The 23,264-nt window shown below is 52.3% G+C and overlaps 7 protein-coding genes across 7 annotated transcripts; 4 read left to right on the forward strand and 3 right to left on the reverse strand.

Annotated features, from left to right (window-relative positions):
* Positions 1-210: 210 nt before the first annotated feature.
* On the forward strand, positions 211-4,965 carry NEUTE1DRAFT_82300 (pre-mRNA splicing factor RSE1; the record flags this gene model as incomplete). The annotated part of the gene is made up of 5 exons (XM_009852864.1): positions 211-454; positions 643-1,861; positions 1,913-2,719; positions 2,905-4,186; positions 4,257-4,965. 5 exons carry the CDS (start codon positions 211-213, stop codon positions 4,281-4,283), a joined length of 3,579 nt encoding a protein of 1,192 aa, XP_009851166.1.
* A 2,810-nt stretch (positions 4,966-7,775) lies between these two features.
* Positions 7,776-8,744, forward strand: NEUTE1DRAFT_146552 (uncharacterized protein; the record flags this gene model as incomplete). Its single annotated transcript, XM_009852865.1, has 4 exons — positions 7,776-7,781; positions 7,850-7,946; positions 8,007-8,131; positions 8,190-8,744. The coding sequence occupies 4 exons, from the start codon at positions 7,776-7,778 to the stop codon at positions 8,742-8,744; spliced, it is 783 nt and encodes a 260-aa protein (XP_009851167.1).
* Positions 8,745-10,898: 2,154 nt separating this feature from the next.
* On the forward strand, positions 10,899-13,258 carry NEUTE1DRAFT_122399 (uncharacterized protein; the record flags this gene model as incomplete). Its single annotated transcript, XM_009852866.1, has 2 exons — positions 10,899-11,064; positions 11,158-13,258. 2 exons carry the CDS (start codon positions 10,899-10,901, stop codon positions 13,017-13,019), a joined length of 2,028 nt encoding a protein of 675 aa, XP_009851168.1.
* A 419-nt stretch (positions 13,259-13,677) lies between these two features.
* Positions 13,678-14,589, reverse strand: NEUTE1DRAFT_117057 (uncharacterized protein; the record flags this gene model as incomplete). Its single annotated transcript, XM_009852867.1, has 1 exon — positions 13,678-14,589. The coding sequence occupies one exon, from the start codon at positions 14,470-14,472 to the stop codon at positions 13,876-13,878; it is 597 nt and encodes a 198-aa protein (XP_009851169.1).
* Positions 14,590-15,875: 1,286 nt separating this feature from the next.
* On the reverse strand, positions 15,876-18,815 carry NEUTE1DRAFT_122401 (uncharacterized protein; the record flags this gene model as incomplete). Its single annotated transcript, XM_009852868.1, has 3 exons — positions 15,876-16,639; positions 16,681-18,012; positions 18,042-18,815. The coding sequence occupies 3 exons, from the start codon at positions 18,813-18,815 to the stop codon at positions 15,935-15,937; spliced, it is 2,811 nt and encodes a 936-aa protein (XP_009851170.1).
* A 1,971-nt stretch (positions 18,816-20,786) lies between these two features.
* Positions 20,787-20,987, forward strand: NEUTE1DRAFT_100982 (uncharacterized protein; the record flags this gene model as incomplete). Its single annotated transcript, XM_009852869.1, has 1 exon — positions 20,787-20,987. One exon carries the CDS (start codon positions 20,787-20,789, stop codon positions 20,985-20,987), a length of 201 nt encoding a protein of 66 aa, XP_009851171.1.
* A 3-nt stretch (positions 20,988-20,990) lies between these two features.
* Positions 20,991-22,447, reverse strand: NEUTE1DRAFT_41271 (uncharacterized protein; the record flags this gene model as incomplete). Its single annotated transcript, XM_009851938.1, has 2 exons — positions 20,991-22,068; positions 22,152-22,447. The coding sequence occupies 2 exons, from the start codon at positions 22,445-22,447 to the stop codon at positions 20,991-20,993; spliced, it is 1,374 nt and encodes a 457-aa protein (XP_009850240.1).
* Between the last annotated feature and the right edge of the window lie 817 nt (positions 22,448-23,264).

Below are 23,264 nucleotides of genomic sequence, written 5' to 3' on the forward strand. Positions count from 1 at the left end.
ACACTGGACCGTGTTTCATTTTTTTTGCCGTGTTACAATCATCTACTCGATATCCAACTCTAGATTTTTGACAATCTAGCTGACTTTCGCGCATTGGTCTTCTCAGCATAACGACGGCAGCATTGACAGAGCACAACCGAGTCCTACCCACTTGCAAAAACAACCTCGAGAAAGCAGAGCCGCGCCGGCTATCTGCGCCCAGTTGCAGCCATGGCGACTACGTCGAACATGTTCCTGTATTCCTTGACCATCCAGCCACCCACCGCTGTCACGCAGGCTCTGCTTGGTCAGTTCTCGGGAACCAAGGAACAGCAGATTCTTACGGCGTCTGGATCGCGTCTAACCCTCCTTCAGCCTGATCCCCGTCAGGGCAAGGTCAACACCCTGTTGTCTCATGACATCTTCGGCATCGTACGCGCCATCGCGTCGTTCCGTCTGGCCGGCAGCCACAAGGGTGAGTAACCTCCCCGCCACCTCCTGTGTTGGGCAATATAGTGATTCTGGATCCGTTCCCCAGGTGCTTCTGGGTAGAGGGGCCACACGTATGGTCACGCACCATGCACCCAGGCCTACGAGTCTTCTGGGGACTTGAGACTCATTCAAATCGGTAGCGGGATTGTGCTAAAACTTTGTGCCACCCAGACTACATTATCCTCGCCACTGATTCGGGCCGTATTACCATTATCGAGTATCTCCCCAAGACGAACAAGTTTCAGCGCATCCACCTCGAGACTTTCGGCAAATCGGGCGTCCGCCGAGTCATCCCCGGCCAGTACTTAGCCGCAGATCCAAAGGGAAGAGCATGCCTCATTTCGGCACTCGAAAAGAACAAGCTGGTCTATGTTCTCAACCGAAACTCACAGGCCGAGCTTACAATCTCGTCACCACTGGAAGCCCACAAGCCAGGCGTGTTGGTGCTATCTCTTGTTGCCCTTGACGTTGGTTACGCAAACCCCGTTTTCGCTGCGTTGGAACTGGACTACACGGACGCGGACCAAGATCCTACGGGCCAAGCACGAGAAGAAGTCGAGACACAGCTGGTATATTACGAGCTCGATTTGGGCCTGAACCACGTCGTACGCAAGTGGTCAGATACTGTCGATCGCACTTCTTCACTTCTCTTCCAAGTACCCGGCGGCAATGACGGTCCTAGCGGTGTCTTGGTGTGCGGCGAGGAAAATGTCACCTATCGGCACTCGAATCAAGAGGCTTTCCGCGTCCCCATCCCCAGACGCAGCGGTGCCACCGAAGATCCTCAGAGGAAGCGGGTTATCGTCGCTGGCGTTATGCACAAGCTCAAGGGAAGCGCGGGCGCCTTTTTCTTCCTTCTTCAGACGGACGATGGAGATCTTTTCAAAGTCACCATTGACATGATCGAAGATAGTGACGGCAACCCCACCGGAGAGGTCAAGCGCCTCAAGATCAAGTACTTCGACACGATACCAGTAGCCACCAGTCTTTGCATCCTGAAGAGCGGCTTCCTGTTTGCCGCTAGCGAGTTTGGAAACCATCACTTTTACCAATTTGAAAAGCTCGGGGACGATGACGAGGAACTCGAGTTCAGCAGCGACGACTTCCCGACAGACCCTACCGCCTCATATAACCCGGTGTACTTCCACCCCAGGCCACTTGAAAATCTGGTCCTGGTTGAGAGCATTGATTCGATGAACCCTCAGGTCGATTGCAAGGTTGCGAATCTGACGGGAGAGGACGCGCCCCAGATCTACTCTGTCTGTGGAAATGGGGCGCGGAGTACTTTCCGCATGTTGAAGCACGGACTCGAAGTGTCTGAAATTGTCGCTTCAGAGCTTCCGGGTACACCTTCTGCTGTATGGACGACTAAGTTGACCAAGTACGACCAGTACGATGCTTATATTGTGCTGTCATTCACAAACGGAACATTGGTGCTCAGCATTGGCGAGACGGTAGAAGAGGTCAGCGATAGTGGTTTCTTGACTACGGCGCCCACCCTAGCTGTGCAGCAAATGGGTGAGGATGGCTTGATACAAGTTCACCCCAAGGGCATTCGCCACATCGTCCAAGGTCGTGTCAATGAATGGCCTGCACCTCAGCATCGCTCGATTGTTGCTGCCACGGCAAATGAGAATCAGGTTGTCATCGCCTTGAGCTCTGGCGAAATCGTCTACTTCGAAATGGACTCGGATGGTTCGCTCGCCGAGTATGACGAAAAGAAGGAGATGTCGGGTACCGTCACATCGCTGAGCGTCGGTCAAGTACCGGAGGGCCTGAAGCGAAGCTCTTTCCTGGCTGTAGGATGCGATGATTGCACAGTTCGCATTCTTAGCTTGGACCCTGATTCAACACTCGAGATGAAGTCCATCCAAGCTTTGACAGCCGCACCCTCGGCTTTATCAATCATGTCGATGGAGGACTCGTTCGGTGGATCCACGCTCTATCTGCACATTGGATTGCATTCGGGCGTTTACCTTCGGACTGTGCTGGATGAAGTGACGGGCGAACTGACAGACACTCGTCAAAAATTCTTGGGTCCCAAGCCTACCAAACTTTTCCAAGTATCAGTTCAGGATCAGCCATGTGTTCTTGCGCTGAGCTCGAGGCCATGGTTAGGCTACACCGACCCACTTACTAAGGGCTTCATGATGACGCCCCTAAGTTACACCGAGCTTGAGTATGGTTGGAACTTCAGTAGCGAACAGTGCTTGGAAGGCATGGTTGGAATTCATGCCAACTACCTAAGGTCAGTTTGTTCCAAATTGTTTGGCGTCCAGTTATATGATGAGAAAAGTGAACTCTATGCCCTCGGGTAATGAGGTGATTGAAGCAATCATATGTGATTGTACCAATTGTTTCTTTCCAATACAACCCGATACACCCATCCATTTTGTACATCCTTATCTTCACAGACACTGACATTGAGTGCAGAATCTTTTCAATCGAAAAACTGGGCGACAACATGATTCAGAAATCCATTCCTTTGACTTACACACCTAAGCACTTGGTCAAGCATCCCGAACAGCCATACTTTTACACTATCGAATCCGACAATAACACCCTCCCCCCGGAGCTGCGGGCAAAGCTTCTGGAGCAACAAAGCAATGGCGACGCAACGGTACTGCCGCCAGAGGACTTTGGATATCCCAGAGCCAAAGGCAGATGGGCATCGTGCATCAGCATTATCGATCCTATCAGCGAGGAACCGAGAGTCCTCCAAAGGATTGATCTTGACAATAATGAGGCGGCAGTCAGCGCGGCCATTGTACCTTTTGCCAGTCAAGAGGGTGAAAGTTTCCTGGTTGTCGGCACGGGCAAAGATATGGTCCTCGACCCACGTCAATTTACCGAGGGCTACATCCATGTTTACAGATTCCATGAAGACGGCCGGGACCTGGAGTTCATTCATAAGACCCGAGTAGAAGAGCCCCCTTTGGCACTCATTCCGTTCCAGGGTCGTCTGCTTGCTGGCGTCGGCAAGACACTCCGTATCTACGACCTCGGTTTGAAGCAACTGCTCCGAAAAGCTCAAGCAGATGTGACGCCCACTCTCATCGTCTCCCTACAAAGCCAGGGTAACCGCATCATTGTCGGCGATCTCCAGCAAGGCATCACGTACGTTGTCTACAAGGCCGAGGGCAATAGACTCATTCCCTTTGCTGACGACACCTTGAACCGCTGGACAACCTGCACCACCATGGTCGACTACGAATCCGTTGCCGGCGGCGACAAGTTCGGCAACATATACATCGTCCGTTGCCCAGAGCGCGTCAGCCAGGAAACTGACGAGCCTGGATCAGAGATCCACCTGATGCACGCCCGCAACTACCTTCATGGCACACCCAACCGCTTGAGCCTCCAGGTCCACTTCTACACTCAGGACTTGCCGACCAGCATATGCAAGACCAGCCTAGTTGTCGGTGGTCAAGACGTGCTGCTCTGGAGCGGCTTGCAGGGCACTGTCGGTGTCTTCATTCCCTTTGTCAGCCGCGAGGATGTCGACTTCTTCCAGAATCTGGAGAACCATATGCGCGCTGAAGACCCGCCGCTTGCCGGCCGTGATCATTTGATCTACAGGGGTTACTATACCCCCGTCAAGGGTGTGATCGATGGTGACTTGTGCGAGAGGTTTAGCTTGCTGCCGAATGATAAGAAGCAGATGATTGCGGGAGAACTTGATCGCTCGGTGAGGGAAATCGAGCGCAAGATCTCGGTACGTGTTCCCTAAAACCCCCCTGAATTTCGAGAAGCAATTCACTTACTAATCTGCTTACTTTGTTTAGGATATTCGCACCCGGTCTGCCTTCTAAACATGATCACATCGTTTCTGGGTGAGAAGTAATGGCTGCGAGCTTATGGTTTAATGTATATGAAACTCCTTGCAAAGAAGCGCGTCGTTTTCACAGAAACCTGGGATGGATCAAAGCCTTGTTGTAATGTTAACTTGGATTACTGCTGTTGATTCAGCTAGGCGCTCCGGTGGTGGTAAGTGGTTTAGGCGTCAATTGTATGTACGCCGTTGTGCTTAGATCAAACGATGGAAAGAAGAGACAGAATGGTACGTGGCTAAACAAAAAGAAAAGAAGAGCCAAATTGCTTGGCAATATACAAAATTTTGGGTACACAAAGCATGACATCATAAACTGCTTACGATCCAGTTCTCCTGGCTTTCAAGTCCCGATCCCCAGCTTGACTACCTATTTGCCAAACTTCGACGCAGTACTAGAAGCAGTGGGAACCAACCTCTTCACCCCACTAATCCACGTCCTTCCCATAACCCTCCCTTTCCCCTTCGTAGGCGGTTGGTTTAGGGCCTCCCACATCTCATCGTCCTCCAACGCCTTTACTGCGCTTTCCACATTCCAATCATTTCCCTCCATATACAAAACCGCCACATCATAGTCCGCCACTTTGGTTTTCATCATCCACTTCCTTATCTTCTTCTTCCGTTCAACCTCCTCGTCGCTTTCTACAGGGTAAGGAGAAAGCGATACGCCGGATGGGTTGTATTCTCCCGGGATGAGGATGGTGCGTCTACCGCGGGCGAATAGAAGTGCGGAAGAACTGGAGTGGAAAGGGGAGGAAGAGGTGGAGAGAGAGAATAGCGGGAGACGGTTATGCGCGAGGAGGACGGGAAGGGGGATCGAGTAGCGGAGGGAGAGGGAGGGGAGGGTGTCGTGGGGTGTGAGGTGGTGAATTGTGTCTGGGATGGTGGTGTTTGGGTTGTCTTGTGGAGATTTGGGCTCTTGTTGGGTTGATGTTTTGGCTGTGAGAGAGATGGTTGAAGAATAAGGGGGCGGTGAAGAGGATGGGGGAGGAAGATGATTTTTAAAGGAGATGGGCCCGGGGTATGGTGGTGGTGTATCGTTGTCGTCATGGGCGGCTTGTGTATTTTCAGCTCGGTAATGGTGAGAAGGAGGGCGATATTTGGGACCGCGGGGGTTTATGGGAGTAAGGTATGAAGAGGAAGATGATGATGATGATGGGGTTTGGCAGTAAGGACAGTAACTGCTGAAACGGGGGTTGTTCTGTTTTAGTGTTAGTAGACTGTCTATCGTGCCTATGAACAAAACATAGAAATGAAAGGTTGGTCATCAAGGTGCCTTTTTTTTTGCGCCGCTTCGCAGAGTATGGCGGCGTGATGTAGCGGTCAAAATTCAGCCTGACTGACGGCTTGGTGATACTTACATATATACAGTTACCGCAAATTACTCGGCCGCAACAGCTCAATCGGCGATCGTCCGGGAGAGGCTTCTCGGTCTCATGGACGAAGCGGGGCACCAAGTGTAAAAGCTTTGCGCAGGTACAGCAGGCCATGGTTGAAAGTCAGTTGTCTGCGGATCGAACATCTATCTTGTCTTTTTTTTTTTGGGCAAGGTGAGAAACTAGAAAATGAGAATTTCCAGATTCGAAGATCTGGTCATGTTCGACTTGAAGGGTTGACAAATCTTCAACACGGGAACAGAGATGATTGACGTCGGTAATGTGGGGGCAAAGTGACTTATCGATAGGTAGCCGGAGGGTAACCCCGCAGCCCCGCAAGTGTTCGTGGGGGCAGACCCGACGGAGGAGCTGTCAGCGGCTCTCCACAGCGCTGTCAGGGACATGGTCTCGTTTTTGACAAAGGAAATTGTTGAGGGAACCCAGTTGACTTGCCAAACCTAATGGAATGGTAAGAATAAGCCGAAATACGTCACAGCCAGGTATACCAGTTAGGTATACATCTAAGCATCTTTACTACCTCTTGGTATACCTTTGAACCTGAGTTTGAGTCACTTCCTGGAACAGAACTCGAGCTATTGTATTTTCGTATATCATAATCCCCATTCAATAGAGATTTGTAACGGCCTTTCCTACCTCTAACCACGATGAGCGGTATCGGACCGTCTCTGTTCGGTTTATTCTTACCCAACCAGGCTATGGCCAAAGGCCTCATTTATTTTGTCATGGACAAGCCGGCCATTTTCACTTCCGAGTTGTTCTTGAGGGGCATCGTGCAACATTCCCCGCTTCCGAGCATCATCACCTCTTGAATGAGCAGAAAACAGGAGTAATTGCGCAAAACTGGCCGACTTCTTGGACATCAAGCGCCCGGTCTGAGGCAAAATCTATTAAGCCACGGATTTCGATGCTGACGAATCTTGGTTGACCAAAGCTCTCAATCAACCACCTGCCAGATCCTGCCATCTTTGGAGGATGCAGATGTCGTTTGTTCTCCTGAAGGGCAGCTTTGCCTTAGCTGTCATGAACTACCCTCAGTTTTCCATTTTCTTCTCTGACGCAATGTCAATCATGACCTGTCTTCTAACCAGCCAGACGGCACAGCACAACTAGCCCGGATCACCATCAACATTGTTTTCGCTTCTGCGCCCCGAATGGAGACTCTATGGCGTGATACAGCTGGAACAACACGTCGCCAATGCGACCGATATGACTGACCTTTGCGCAGCAGAGACGTCAAGCTAATAACAAAGCCCCATGAACCGCACTCTGAACTATATGACGGGATGTAAGCCCTTCGGTTCCAGAAGGGCCATGACCGTGGGGTGATTCCAATTTAGCGTCGCTTCTAGGGCCACGAAAAGAACAACTCTTCAACGATACCGAGAGGAAACAGGACCGGACGGGCGGTAAGCTAATGTACATAATGTGTCGAGCCCTATACTAAGTAGGTTTAGAGGATAACAAAGCGAAGTAGCATTGGCGAGACCGCTGTTGATTCCAAAGGAGTGCCTGGTTCGCCCATTGCCCTTGCTTTTCATGTTACCCTAAGGAGACTGGGAGAGGAGGCAGCAAAGAGGAGCAAAGAGAAAATAAGAGCTGAACCAAGTATCAAGGCTGGGCCCATTCTCCACGCCTGATCAGTCGTTCACTTGGAGCAAAAGTTCTCCAGATCCTGGAAGTTACTGTGACTCGTTGTGGGGTAGCAAGCAAGGTATGGCACGCGACCGTACATACATGGGTATAGAGTCGATGGGATGCAGCATGAAGACATGTGTACTGCGTACCTAGAAGACGCCGCGGTAGAAGTGGGGTTGGGTTCCGAGTCTACGGGATAGATGGGTCTCAATTCCACTTGCTCCCCTGGCTGATGATTGTAAGAACCCGGCCCAGGGCCGTGTTCCCGGTTATGTAACGGGCGGAGTTTGGGGTCTGGATAGATACTTATGTTAAGAGCACTCGTCTCGAGTTTTTGTCAAAGTCCGCTGAAGCTTGGTCACTCCGTTTGAATACCGCGGTCCTTCGCATTATTGACTTTTGCACACCACTCTCAAAATATCTACAAGTCAACTTCGTATATCATGGCGGTGAGATTGCCCGTGTATAAACCGAGAAAGAGATTGAGTCATTACGATTTTAACAGATGATATAAAAGGTCTCATACCCCCAAATCGTGCTCTTTGGCGATTCCCTGTTCCAGGGTGCCGCAAGTCTTGAGGATGGTTTCTGTTTCCAAGCTGCCGTTCAACAGCGTACGTGTTCTGTCAGCTGCTCACAAGTCTCGTATAGTGAGCTTACTGACTCACCTCCAGAGGTTCTTCGCCGATTTGACATTGTTAACCGTGGTCTCTCCGGTTACAACACCTCCAATGCCCTGAAGCTCTTGCCCCAGATCTTCTCTCCGCCGGGTCCAGGCGTGCCCAAGCTTGCCTACCTTGTAAGTTTAAACTCTTTCGTTTTACAGAAACCCAGCTTTGTCTAACCAAGGGCACAAGTTCGTCCTTTTGGGTGCAAACGACGCTGCCCTTCCCCAGCCTGTCAACAACCAGCACGTCCCTCTAGACAAGTACAAGCAGAACCTCGTCTCTATCATCACCCACTCCAACATCACCGCCCACAACCCCAAGATCTTTCTTATCACACCACCACCCCTGGACGAGCTGAAGGCATCCGAGGTCGAACCCGGCGTCCGCAAACACCGCGTCAGCGCCTCTTACTCCGAGGCCGTCCGCCAAGTGGCCGCTGAGCACTCGGTCGGCTTGATCGATCTCTATAAGGCTGTCATGGACTACGCCATCTCCAAGACGCCCGGGTTTGACAGGTCCAAGGGTAATCTGGGTGATCCCGAGACGGGAGAAAGGGGCTATCTGAAGAACTTGCTGCCGGATGGGTTGCATTTGAGCTCAGAAGCATACAAGTTGTTGTACGAAGCCGTGAAGCCGCATCTGGGTAAGGAGTGGGAGGGGACGAACGCTGCGGAGAGGGTTGGCTATGTGTTGCCGGACTGGAAGGTGGCGCCTTGGTTGGAGGAGGATGTGTTGAAGCCTTGAACTTGTACTAGCGAAATATGTGGTCGTTGGCGAAGAAATGATGCTACTAGATTCTGCGGGTCAAAGTTCAGAGCAGTCCGTTCCCATTCCAGATTGCAAGTTGATATCCTTTAAAGAATCGTGTCAATCATTGTGGGGGTGTGATAATAGTTGAGACTAATGGTGGTGTGGGGGGAGCTAGGGTAGCTGTCGCGGCGGGGGCACTTATGTCATCTGACGTCGGCTCATTTCGATGCTCTTTTGAGCTTGAACGGTGTATAATGTGAATTGTTCACTTCCAAAATGAAAAAGTGAGGGCAAATTCGAGTTGGTATTTGACATCGGGGCAGGACGATGGCGTTGCTCTTCGCGATTTCAAACGGGAGGGGATGAATGGACAAAGTGCGATTAAGGGGGAGGTTGGCGGCGCGGCGTGTGTAAGTGGTCCATCCGGCACCAATGTGCCAGCCCCCGCCGTCGACATGTGAGACTGCCCGCCGACCGTGCTCTCCCGGCCTCCAATGCACCGACCGGATTTAGGTCCAGCGACCTGAGTTTCATTACCTACCTCTAGCCACCCGGCCAGCAAAAGGGCTGCTGTTGGTTTGAGTGTTTCACTGCATTACTAACAAGGCCGAATCCCCCTGCCTTGGGTGCATGGCTTGCCGGCTTCCATGGGATGCCGTCGCCCATCCGGGCATGGGACCTGGACGGGAGTGGGAGTGTGGTTGCGCCTGCCAATCCTCAGGGAGCGGGCAATGGATCACTGCAGCTTGGTTGATAAGCATCATGGGGTAGGAGCAGCCTATCAATCGCCCTTGCCGCGGACATGTCCTTTGAGAATGGCGCATTTCTTCCCAGTACGGCTTGACAGCAAGCAGCAAGCACACCTCAGTCCCGTTCTGAGCCGTCCCGCAGGCTGGAGACCCGAGAGAACTCCACCGAAACCGTCCATGAACGACGGGAGCCTTGCCTCGCCCAGCGCAACGGCGTCTTCACAGTTCCTCTTTTTCCATCAATTTGCACCTTGTCTGCTGCTTCTCCATCTTCTGCTCGCACGCACCACCTCAACACTTCTCAACTGAAAGGAACACACGCACCAAAGCACGCTCCGCACACAGAACGTCGAGTCAATTCAGACCTTGACTTCAGTTTCTCTTTGTATCTTCCGAGTCAGACGTACCACACCGTCAACGGCCTCGAAACAGGTTCCTTTCTCTAGCACGCACTCGCGTCTTCAGGCTCTTGTTCTGCAATCCGGTAGAGCGCTAGACTCGGGCAACATCCTTCGGTTCCGCCATCCACAAAGACGTCAGGTCAACAACGCCGGCCTCATCCCTCTACATACTGACCACCGCGTCCCGTCCTTCCCGTCGACCCCCGATCACCGCTCCCGCCAGACGTGCACTTGACGTTTATTCATAGACGCCATCGAAGCTTTGTGCAAAGACCGGCCCCCCGCCATTCTCTTGGGTGAAATAGGCCGAACGACATTCACGCCCAAGCTCCACCTGCGGCCATACCCAGCTTGTCCGTGGTGGATCGAGAATACTCTCAAATCTCGAATTCGCTCGCTGCTCCCGCGCCAACCCATTACCCCTCGACGTATCTTCTTCCTGGCCTCTCTGCAAACCTTACTCTTTGGCACCCCCCTGACAATTCCTCCTGTCGCGCTCGTTTGTGGTGCTGGTCCCTGTTGAACGCCTTATACGTCTCTCAACTCGCCTTGGCGACCAGCAGCCACAATCCGACAACAGTCTCAACCCGAACCCCTCACGCTTCCGCTATCAGCTCAGTGTCTCCAACGCCACCCAAACTGTACAAGCAAAAAGACTTACGTTGGTAGTGTCTAGCGAAGGATACACTCAGGTGTGTGGGAACCATTGCACAAGACCGCGGTGGTCCTTTGCGGGCGATGAGGGGGAGGGTGGACCTCGATATCTGAATTGCAGACAGGGTCGAGGTCATATCAAGACGGCCTCCAGCTTGCGACAGGCACAGTCATACACCAGTAGATACGCTTACAAGGCCGTAGTCAACATAGGAGTCGCAACCCGTCCATTCCTTGGTTCATCCTAATAGTATCTTCCGATCCCTCCACTCCGCCAGCTACACTGGGCACATATATCCAACGTCCACAATTTGCCATCACTCCTCCGTCCTCGCCATCTGGGTATGGATCCGCGCTTCATCGTCACCCGCGAAGAACTATACGATGTCCAGATGGACTTGAAGCGCCTTCATTCCATCCAGCATCAGCACTCAGAGCGGTTACGATTGTTGGAAAAACGCCAGGCCGACGATGCCGCCTTGAAGTCTGTCTGGAGTTCGCCGTTCCCAAGTATGCTCGGGACGACAACCCCTCAGCATGGTCAGATTTTCGCAGCTCACGATAGTCCTTTTGTCAATCAGGGCTTCACTAACAACACTTCAGGGCCAGTTCACTTGCCAGCCAACGATCTATTTGACGATCTTGACGAGCAGGGCCAAAACTTGCTTGGTAGACTGCAGCTTGAGCCTGAAGACGAGCCTATACGACGAGGGGTAGCATCGAGGGCGAATAGTGTGCGGTTCGATGAAAGCGCTCTGCACGGATGGGGTGGCCATCATGGCACCCGTCACTCGACCGAATATGGCTTAACGCGCCCTGGAAGTGGCATGGGAGGCCATCCGATGACTGAGCGCTCTTCGTCTCACAAGTCTGATGGGAGGCATAGCTCTGCCGGCCATTCTGTTCATTCAGTGCATTCAACCGCCTCTGGCCGAGCTAGCAGTCTCGGTCTTGATACCAACTTCTCGATTGGTGGGGTGGAGGACGACTCTCCCCTTGATGTCCCGGAACCTCCCCCAGGCTTCTTTTATCTGGGTGCAGCTCCGTCCATCATCCGCTGTTGCTTGACTGATAACATCACGAACAAAAGGTTGCTCTATGCCGTCGTCTGTACTGGTTCACAAAAGTCAACAGTGGACTATAGTGTGGTTAAAGACCTGAACCTAACCAACCAAATGCAAAGAGGAATGGACGGCATTTACAGGATCGATCTTCCGGTTTTCCTTACCGAAGCTAGAGTCATTCAATCCAACTCTAGGTCTGTCAGCCCGGTTCACCCACTACCGCCCAGCATCACGTGTTCCTTTGAAGTGACAGGCATGGATCAACCAGAAAGTCCTGAAACCAGGAAGAGCATCCGCGTCTTTATCGGTAACCACACGTTGAGGTTGCATAGTGCAGACCTTCTGCTTTCTCAAAACTCAATGACATTGTATGGTACCGACAGGGACAAGCTTTCTGTACCCTTTGTTCGACCTGAGGACGATGCAGTGTTCAAGAATCTTGCAGTCACGAATATGGCCCCTGGGAATAAGCCCAAGCTGAACGCTGCCGCGCCCGAGTTCGTTGCTGGAGACAGAGCCGCAAAACCGTCGGCCAAAAGCAACGAAGAACCGGTCCCCAAGCAGAATGGAGATGTTGTCTCGGAGGGAGCACTGCCGTCGCCTGTGAGGTCGCCAAGTCAACCAGTGAAGACGACCACTGAGGCAACCAGCACGGCTTCAAATGAAGCGAGTGGAGGGTATGATAAGGAGCAACCTCAACAGGAGCAACAGCAGCAGCGGCCACCATCCGCTCCAGCCGATTCTGTAGTCCTTGAAGACGTCTCCAGAGACGCTGCCAAAGAAAATTTTACGCCTACTTCAACGACCGACACCGCTCGCCGGGAACCTAGCGCGGCCATCAGGACTCCGTGGCGACAAACGGCTGCCAGTCTTGCCGATAAGGAAAGCACCCCGCTGAGCGGCTACCAGCCAGCTGCAAGAGGTCGCAGTATGAAGATCTTACGGCCGACAAAGATATCTTCCATTAGCAGCAACAGCACTGCCGGTCCAAACTCACCGTCAACTACCCGGTCGACGGGTGCGTTCGAATCTCCCTCCATTCCGCGGTCTAACGGAACTGATCTGCGACGGACCAAGGGCTCAACAGCTAGCGCTGCTGTGGCGGAAGACAGTCAGAGCAACACTAGCAGCCCTACGGTAGGCAGCTGGGGTCCCTCCAAACGCAGTCTGAGCACCAGTGCTAGCGCTTCCAACCTTGGAAACTTGGAAGGTGGCAAGGGCATTGAGACTAGAGAGCAAAGGTCTTCGTCACTGGCAACCACGGTGAGCAGTCCCATGCATCAGGATGGACTTAAGACACCGACGGCTCCCAGATCGGCCACAAATCCTCTTGGTAGTGCATCTGCTTTTGCTTGGATGGGAAATAAAACGACGGGTAAGGCGTCTGCCAGTCCGTTGTAGAGTACGGTATTGCAGCGCGAATATCAGGAAGAGGAGAAATGTCGACCATGCATTACTAAAAAGTCAAAGAAAAAAAACCAGTTGTTAGGTTGGGCTTAGCATCCGTATGTTGAACCCTCAGTGTGCCCGGGTGGAAACGAAGAGCTAAAACTATGCGTACAAAAGTGAAGAGCAAAGCGAAGGGAAGCGTGAGCCAAGTTGGGCACATAAACAGGTATTACTATGTCTTGAAAAAGCTGAATAATAACGAGTATTGTCGAAGTTCAAATAACTAGACCTCCTGTGCCAGACATGACCTGATAACTCTGTGTGTCTTGAGCTTAGACTACGGGCGAGGGAGAGGGAAAGCGTGTGAAGGTGCAGTGTCCGGCTGACATGTCTATCTATCAGTGATATGCCAAATAGGTGCTTCGATCTCGCGTACCCTGAGGATATCTGGGTTCCAGGATAATGAGCTCGCTCCACCTTCTTCTTTTTTACCCCCTTCCTCCCCATGTGGGTTGGTTTTTATTCTGGCTGGTGGGTGATGATTTAAAAATGGCACTCCCTTAACACTAACAAAAGCTCATTAGTTGGTCGCTGACGTTACGGCCTTGAAGTGAGAAAGGGGGTGACGCCTCGGGGTAACAGCAACACGCGAAACGGGATGAAGATGGACGACAGACACAAGGAGAATTACAAGTCTAGAGATTTGTTTGGATTGCCATTGTCCATCTATTTGTGGGTAAAAATACTAGTCTCTACCCTATATATCCAAGGCCAAGTCGCCTCGTTACAATCATAATTGCGCTAATCCCACTCTCCCATTATAGCATGTCGTAGTCGTAGGTGGCCTGTCGTCTGGAGGCGTCCGCGTCTAGTTCTGCGAGTACAGGCACTTGACGGGGTTCTCGGCAACGACGACGCGGGCGGCGATGCTGAGGCAGTCGGTGTAGCCGGCCGGGTTCTCGATGCCGACGTAGGGCAGGATGCGGTACGAGGAGTCGGCGCCGCTGGGGCAGGCGAGGAAGGCGTCGCTGCCGGCGAAGGTGAGGTGCTGCGAGGCCTCGTCGATGGCCCAGCCGCCGCGCTCGGCGTTGCGCGGGGCCGGCTCGGCGCCCGTCGTGTACTGCATCATGCCCTGGCCCATGCCGGAGCGGTCGACGAAGAGCTGCTGCCACGGCTTGCCCTCCGTGTAGAGGGACAGCGTGCCGTCGGCCTTGTTGAGCACAAAGGTGGCGCTGTTCTGGGCCGGGCTGTTGTAGCAATCGGCGTCCTGGTTGGACAGGTTGGTGAAGATGCCCTTGTGCTCGGCGCCCCAGGCGGTCAGGTGCACGGGGCTGGCGGACCGGATCGACATGACGCCAAAGATGACCTGGTCCGGGCTGGTGGTGCCGGCCTCCTGGGAGGTGGGGGCGCCGAAGACGCCGGTGGCGGCCGAGAGGGCGCTGAGGGCAAGGGTGGTGAACTGCATGGTAATGGTTGGGTGGGTGGTTGTTGTGAGGGTGCGTTGATAGCGAATGTGGGTAGTTGAGATGATTAAGATTGGATGTATTAAGAGGCAAGTAGCAGTTGTGATGATATTGCGAGTGAGGAGCAAAAGGAAGCCGTTATAACTTGGAGAGATGCCGTTAATATATACAAGTAGCCGCCCGCCGACGGCCGACATCCGTCATCTCCAATCTCGACGTCTTCGAGTAGCTCGTAGCGAGCCTCTGCAGCCTTCAGTCAACTCCGTATACTCCAAGCGAAGCGCGATACGAGTTCAGGTCCTCCTGACCGATGTCATCGGCTTTGACCGTTGAAGCTAAGTGGTAGGTCAAGCGGGCCAAGCCGTACCGGCGTTCTAGCTTCGGAACCCGGCTCTCTTGTAAACGCCCAAGGGCTGCGTTCATTGGCCGTGATGACGAGGGAAAGAGCTGATCATTGCATAAAGGCATCGTATGGAAAATGTTTGGAAACTCCACGAATGAAAACTGACGATGATTTACATCGCGCTGTCCACTAGAGGTTTTACTTGTACTAGGGTCTATACGAGATCTGAGGATACGATGACGGCCTCGGTTCCGCTTTGGGTGGGTAAGCCAAGACCTGGGCGTGGAAAAGGGACTAGAAGACGGGTAAGACCGAAATCTCACTCCCGCCGTCGAATGCATTACATAACAAGACAATCTAACAACTCGCCCGTCCTAAAGGCACCGACACGCCGGTCGGTACCAAACTCAAGCCAGCCTGGAACTGTCGTTTCCAATAATAACTGACCCTTCCTAGCTCATGTCAATTCGTATTGAAGACGGACATGATGTTACCAAAACGTTCCCTTTCATGTTGATCAGGTTCACCTCCTTACACCGCTTCGGGCTTTTTGTTTGATTGTTTGGCGAGACTCGAACTCCCCAGTGTCGCCTCAACTCAGCCTCCATCTCGCATTCCTACATAGCGAAGGATTTTGCCATAAAATTACTGACTTGAATAACTAGAAACGCCGAACGAGGGTATTCCCAAGAGTGGGGAGTGCATATCCGGAATATATAAAATGAGACGTACCTTTTAAGCCCACCAACGGAACTCCACACGCCCAAACAAAAATCCTATGTAAGTCCCAACTCCTTCTCTTCCGCCCGCTGCATCAACCTCACCACAACCCAATAAAATAGCCGGCTACTGGGCGCGCTGCGTTTACTGGTTCAATCAGCATTTCGTTTGCAGTTTCTTTTCGTAAAGTTATGAAGAAGTATCAAAATAGGAGTGACTTCATAACTTGGCGCCAAAGGGAATAGTTTGGCTACCAATGTGTGAGAGGTATGTCCCATCTTATATTCCGGATACTCGATACCACGGTCGGTTTTGAAGCCTTGACGAGTACTAGTTCTCGTACAAATTTAATGCCCTGATATCTCTTTACCCCCTGAATACCTCGGAACATGCTGAGCCATCTACATGACTAAACACTGATCCAGATCTGGGCCAACATCGCCCGAAGCAGCCGACCTAGGCCGGGGCCGGGGATCTTTTCCTACCTTCTCAGCCACGAACTCGATGTCGTCCCAGTAAATGAACTGCAAAAACCCTGCTCGCGGGTTCGTGAAAATATCAGCCATGACCTCCAAGCATTCCTCATCTTGCTCAATCATGGCCAATAGCGTCAGGCTCAGGCGCTTCTGTTTCGCGAGCGGGCCGCGGGCCTCCTTGTACGCGCGCACCCAAAGTGGGTTCCTCTTCTTCTCCAGCTCTTCCTCGATCCTCATGAAGACCGTGTAGAAGAACGTGGTCGCCCAAAGGAAGTTCAGGGCCGACAGCGGACGCTCGCCCGAGATGTCGGATTGGATGTCCAGCTTCATGAAATCGAGCATGTCGCGGTCGGCAAAGTCGACGCACTCACCTCCGGCAGCCATGCGCGCCTTACGCGTGGAGCGCGGATCGGACCGATCAGGGAAGCGGGAGTAACCGGGCTCCATGGCATGGGCGACCCGCTCGGCGGGGATCTCGTTAGCCTTCATTTTCGTGGCCCGTAAAACCTCGATCGTTTTCGCCATGTTGAACATGTTTTCCTCGCTCATGCCCTTGGCTTTGGCCCTCTTGGTGATTTCTGTTTCCTCAATCCGTTTCTTGCCCGTAACAGGATCAGTAATGTGCTTTGCCTGGGTGATGCGAGCATGCCCAGCACCGAGGGGAAAGAGACATCGGCATCGGGAATGCGGTCGATGTTCCAACCCGCTTCGCGTAAGATAACCAGAGTGGATTTTTTCCGGAGAAAGTCATTGACTTTGGGGTTCAAGATCCCATGGATGTCTGCTGCCGAGGTAGCAACCCTTCTTACTTGTTGCCTTTCCCTTGGGGAGCCACGGTTGTCCACCATTGTTTGCAACGCCTTATCATAGTTCGCAACAGGCGGCTTTCCGTCGGGAAAGAAACACTGTGGGAAAAGCTCCTGTAAAGTTGCAAATAGGCCGACTGGCTTCTCGATGTAGCCTTCTTGAACTAACATGTTGTGCAAGTGTAGCAGCATCATGGGCTCAGGGAGGCGATCCCAGATCGTCATTCCGGATATATACGCTAACTCCAGACCTTCTTCGAGACCGGTACCGCAAAGGAAGGGCGAGTACTCCCACAGCCCGTTAGCATTGGTGTGAGAAAAGCGAGAAGGAGGGATGGTATTGAGACCATGCATGTACTTGGATTCGCCGAGCCAATTCATATAGTCAAGATGAAATCCCTCGAGAATTTCGTTATTAGCCGCATGCCGCCTCATATCTCCGTGCAGTGCGCCATCTCTCTCAAAGAGCTGCTCTAGAACGTCGAATGCTTGAAGAATGCCTCGACCATCCCGCGTAACCTCGCGATCCAAGAAAAAGTCGACATCGCGACGGGGACGGAACCTATAGCTGGGCGGCGGTGCAACGACAACATGTCCCTTGAGGAGGTGATGTGACCAGCCCCTGGTCACGGTCAGCGAATCGACGATGCATTGCAGTTGGAAGACATGATGGGGAAGAATCCGGTTTCGGACATCAGTGCCAGGCTTCTGCATAGCAAGAGAGGTTACGAAACCAGCAAACTCATTTAGCCCAAACAGTCGCCGATGCTGGGCCCATGGGCCCGTTGGAGACCAGTCAACCTTTTCATATACGTGCTTCTCGCCCCGTAAAGTGTTGCGCTGAACTACAATGGAAGAAAAGACATTGACCAGGTCATAGAGCCAGTTGATGGTATATGAGCGACGCCATCTGATACGCTCTTCCTTCGTAGCGTGCCTCAGGTCAAAGTTGGGATCCCAGTTCCTGATCTCTTCCAGCATCCGCTTCGTCGGCTTGCCCGTTCGCGTCTTTTGGAAATCGGTAACGAAATCAAGAAGATCGTGGTAGGCATTAATCAGGAACTGCTCCTTGATATCCACCTCCTGTTCTTCCTTTCTCTGTGGGGTATCGCTACCTGGCTCAAAGAACATTAGAAAGACGTGGAACATGCCCTGCGCCTTCTCCACATTCCCACGGGTAATTGTATTCATAACGGTCTCATAGGAGTCATGGTCGGGGAATCGACAAACATCTCGGATGCAGAGCGCTGAACCATGGCGATGGCCATATTAGAAAGGGCACCCGCTACTGCGCTATTGAGCCCGTCATAGGCCACCTCGCGCCAGATGCCTTGCAAGTAGTTTCGGAGGGTCATGCATTCCTTGATAAGATCGTAAACAGCCATAAGGTAGTCCGTAACAATACCATCTTGATCTTGAATGATGCGGTAGCTCTCCAGTGGTACACCTTCGAGAGATTCCGAGTCTTCCTTGGCGGGCGCAGTTTTGGGCTTTGAACTCTTCTTGGCTTTCCCCTTTTTGCCCTTCTTGCCTTTGCCTGGCTTGGTTTGTTTCCGTTGGCGCAAGACGTTGCTGTGGATTTCCTGAGGTCCTTCCTGGTCAGAGGCTTCGTCGGCTTCTGGAGACCGTTGAATCTCAAGAGCACCGAATTTGTTGGCCAGCAAGCGATCGAGTTCTTCCTTGACGTGCTCGGTGTTGGCCAGAAGGTCTGACTCGTCGGGCGAGGAATTGGGCTTCCATTTTCGACCACCAAGCGCATCAAACGATTCTTTCAAGGCATTGATGAAGCGCATGTGAGAAGTATTGCTCTTCTCGACATCCGGGTCCGGAGTCCTGGCTGTCATCTGCTGAAAAGCGGCATGGGTAGCTGTTCTTGCCTCGATGACGGATTGAAAGAGGGCGAGAATAGTCGAGGGAACACTGTCGATATGCTTGCCAACGAACTTGGAAAGGGAAACCAGGCCTGCAACGGTGATCCCGGCCGAGGTGAGAGGCACCATAGGGGCGCCATCGATTCCATTCACAGGGCTATCGGACGCTGCTAGAGACTTGATGATGGAATTGGATGTCTGCACAATCCAATAGATGAGATAGCTGGTATCGCGCTTGTACGCTAGGTACGAGTTGCGCGTGGGCGCCATAATAGAGCGCTTATCGGTGGCCTGGAAAAGGCGACAACGCAAAAAGGGCTTTTGATTGTTGTTGTTTAACGGAAGAAGAGAAACTGAAACCAGGGCAGCCTAAATACCTGGAAGGGAGTTTTGCCCAGTACCATCCAAGGCTGAATCGAGGTGTAGCTGTCTTGGACTAGAGGGCAAAACGATGTGTAGATGTGTGTGTTATGGAGAGAAGCTAGAGCAAAGAAGGAAAAGAAATGTGGAAGGCTAGAATGTAGAAAGGGTCCGGGTCGGGTGTGAGGGCTGGACCCACACAATCAGGGTGGGATAGGCCCACCCGATAACAAGTTGTCCTCCAAGCCTGTCTCTTAGGATGCAAGGCTGAGTAGCTTAACAACCGCCTGATGCCCATTCTCTGCCGCTATATGTAGCGTTGTCCGTCATTTGCGTCAACCTTGCCAGTATCGCCTGAGCAGGGCGCCCATGACCACATTTCCCGAACTGACGCCACCGAGGTGGGAGAGCATGCACAGGAATTTAAAGTGCGGCAGGATCAGGGACAGCGCGTTGGATGTCGTCCTTGGAGGCTGCCTGCTTCTGATCCTACATAGTAGAGCTGTGGTTGCCTTATCGCTCTCAACACCGCTGTCACCTTGTTTCGCAGCCCTGGTATGCAGCTCTATGAGCTGATCGACTCGTTTACAAAGGTGTTGGCGGCTACGCCGGCAGTGTGTTGCAAGCCAACCACCATAGTTATAACATGCCAGGATAGAAGGGAAGAGGTAGGCTAATGCAGGCAAATGGAGGAGGTAGGTTTAAGGCAAGTATATAAAGGAGGTCCATCATGATCAATTTGTCGTGATAGATCAAACCGTAATCCAACAAGACAAGAGCGAGAGATTCCCTTGCCACACTCTTATTTGCATATATAGAGGTATAACTGGGCCGAGGAGGACTAGGAACTAATTAGGAATGGTCTTCTGATCGAGTGCAATCTTGGGCATTACCCGTGTAAAAGATCTAGCCGCAATATCAGGACGGTCAACTTTTCTCGTAATCCGCCCAGTTATATCAATCTTTTTAGTGCCGCCTCCTACTACCGTCTTGCCTCCATATCGCCTGACTAGTAGTTGGGTCGGTGACGACCAGCGAATCCCAGGTGCTGTATGTTCTTTTTTTTTTTTTTTTTTTTTTTTTTTTTGGACGACTTTTTCCCCAATTTCTACCTGGTGGGTTGGTTACGTAGGGGCAAGACCCGGATGTGGAAAATAATTTGAACACCCTGAGTCCCGGTCGGAGCTTGATCCGGACAAGTAGAGACTTGGGAGGTTCTGACACGCCGGGCTTGATTTAGAAAAATTCATAGTCAACCGGTGTCACCAGGCTTTAGATTACCGGCAGGCGACTGGAATCAGATACTAAGCCTACTTAGCACCATAGAAGGGTCCTAATTTCATTCCTACTCCAGTCACCAGTCCGTGATTGCAAGTTCACATCACTTCAAACAACGCGGGAAGGAACATCACCATTATAGAGCATGGGGAGAAACGACCAAAGGAGCTTGTCTGTTCTTCACAACATGGAACCCATTGTTCGTCTTGATTCCTCGCTGCTCTGCCTTCCTCCGAATTAGCGTCCGGTATTCTCGTTATAGTGGCTTCATCATGAACCTGAAAAACTATATATATATATATACATATATTCGGCAATATTTTCCACATATCCAATAGCTTGATGCACCGAACGAATGCGACATGTCGGTAGGTTGCACTTGAAGGGATTCCTCTTTTCCTTTCTAATTGGTTGAATTATGTCAGCTATAGGGCAACACGAATATTTGCAAGAGTTATTTCCATGTCTGTCATATACAGGTTCGCACGCCCGGGTATCTACCTACATAACCAAGAGGATGCAACAACGAAGCATCCTGTTACTCTGCTCGACATGCTGTCATCCTTTCAAGACACTGCTTCGTCCATTTGCTCTCCTCTTTCCGGGTTTCGCCTGGAGTTTTCCCCGGCTCAAGCAGAGATCAACCCTCATCCGTTTCTTTAGATCTCATCCTTCGGTGATTTTCGAGCGTTGAGAAACGGGCCGCGCTTCTTGCCCCGTCGCGTCCGATATAGCTGTCTTCACCGTCTTCACCGACCGAATCGTGCTCTGGTCTCCATCCCGAAGCGTCCCGCAGTCAGACTCCGTTGGTACTACTGTGCCCCTGGCCAGCCACTGCTCCTGCGCCGTTGGTTTCCTGGCAACCATGACCCGGAGCTTGACCACAAATTTGCCCGTCCTCGAGGTGTCCTCGGCAATCGCCCTCGTCTCCAGGGCAGTCTGCTTACACATGTCCCGCACCACCTTGGGATCCCAACCCAGAAACTTGGTCAGAGAGCGCAAGCAGCATGCCTCCAGGCCCGTGACGACCGTGAACAGATAAAAGCTCCCGTAGCTGCTGTTTTCGCGGGAACCGACTCCCATGTCGTACACGGTTTCCTTGACGTCTACGTACCCGAGTTCCTCGAGGAGTTCCTTGCTCATGTGGTCAATCCCGCGCGGCCGCCCCGCCACTCGCGCGGCTTCCAAAACCCCTTTGGCCAACAGGTGTGCGGGTGAGTCTGGCGCGAAGTAGGATAGGAAGTTCTCGGAGGTGAAGTGGTCGTCGTAGTCGATAACTTCGATCCAGCCGCCGGGTTTGAGGCAGTTGTACGCCTGCTGGTAGATGTAGCGCCAGTCTGAAAAGGCGCCTTCCATGTTCCGGAAATGGACCAAATCGACTGCGTCAGCTGGGCGAATCCACTCGTCCTCGGCGTTCTCGATGTGAAACTCGACGTTGAAGGGGACCTGATGGGTTGGCTGGATAGGCGCAATATCGGTTCCGAACACCTCGCACCGCGGATACTTTTCCGCCATTCCTATCGCCCATTCACCGATGCCCGTGCCGATGTCGAGAATGTAGCTAGGGTTGTGCAACGGTACCGTGGTCAGCTCGAGGTTGAACAGCTTGAGGTACACTTGGTGAGCTACATATTGGCGCGTTTGCTCGGTCTGGTCAACTGGCATGAAGTAGTCGCCACAGTAGGTCCGATCGTGCTCGGTGGTGTAGTCGACATCTTCGGCGTATAATGTTCGCGCCGAGTCACTGGAAGACGAAAAAGCAGACTGTGAGTACGCCTCTGCTATTACAGATACAGACGTCATTTGGGCAAAGATCATTGAACGCACATTGTGGCATCATCATGCGCAGAGCCAGAGCCAGGGTGATGAGGACGATCGACTTGGTACGCAGCCGTCATATTGGGGTAGGCATCCATGGTGTATATGGATACCGTGTCTTCGTTTTCGTCGTCTACCTCGAGCTGAGCAATGGCGGGATTGTCCATTATTATCGGAGCGTCTCCTGACGGGCTTTGACTTCCTGCTTGCTGACCTACTGCCGCAGGACCATTCACACTCCCAGCCAAAGGTATAGGACTTGGGGCTCCGTTGGGGCCGGGAGAGGCTCTCTGATTTCGTGGCATTTTTTTCTTCTTTTTGTTTTTGCCGTTGTTGGTCCTATCGTTCTAGTGAGTGCCTGATAATTCTGCTGGGCGTGTTTGCTCGTTGCCGTCTTTTATCCATTAGATTCGTTGGCGAATATTGCTGAAGTCGCGAACTAGCTGAAGAACTGCATCAGAGGCAGCGTAAAGTGAAAAAGCGGCAGTGTTGTGGTCGTTTTCGTCCCCCCCATACAGTGGTTGCTTGATCAAACGAAGGTGTGGATGGGACAAACACACAAGGGTTGGGGAAACCGAACAAGAAAAAGAAAACCCAGACAAGAGGAAGCGAGGAGCAGGAGGAGATAGTCGGTAGGAGGTGAAGTGGGATGGAGAAGATCCCGAGTCATTCCAGACCTCCAGTCGGAGCCAAATAGGAGACGGCCAGATGAGGAGGCCAGACGGAGAGGACGGGTAACACCAGCACGGGACGGGACTGGCTGGAGCCAGGACGGGGCAAAAAGTGAAGAAGGACTTAAGAATAGACCAACGACAGACAAAGACAGTGAAGAGGGAGAAGAGAGGCGACCGGGACTGTTAACCGAGAGCAAACCCAACCCCCAGAGTCTCTGGCGTCTGGCTCTAGGCCCGCATTTAATAAAGTGAGGGTGGACGATGAGCTAGCGCACTTGTAGCTAGTGCCCCTTAGGGTCGCCTTTAGTCTCCTTCAAGGTACAGTGGCACCGTCCCACTGGGACTGGCTGCCACTAGAGGTTTGAAAACTGCACTTCCAATTTGCCCGTGTCGTGATCGATCCATTCCGTCAGGTTGGATCCCATCCGTCTCTCGTCCCGTCCCTGAC

The sequence above is a fragment of the Neurospora tetrasperma genome (assembly GCF_000213175.1).
Source record: "Neurospora tetrasperma FGSC 2508 unplaced genomic scaffold NEUTE1scaffold_3, whole genome shotgun sequence".
Taxonomy (NCBI): Eukaryota; Fungi; Ascomycota; class Sordariomycetes; order Sordariales; family Sordariaceae; genus Neurospora; species Neurospora tetrasperma.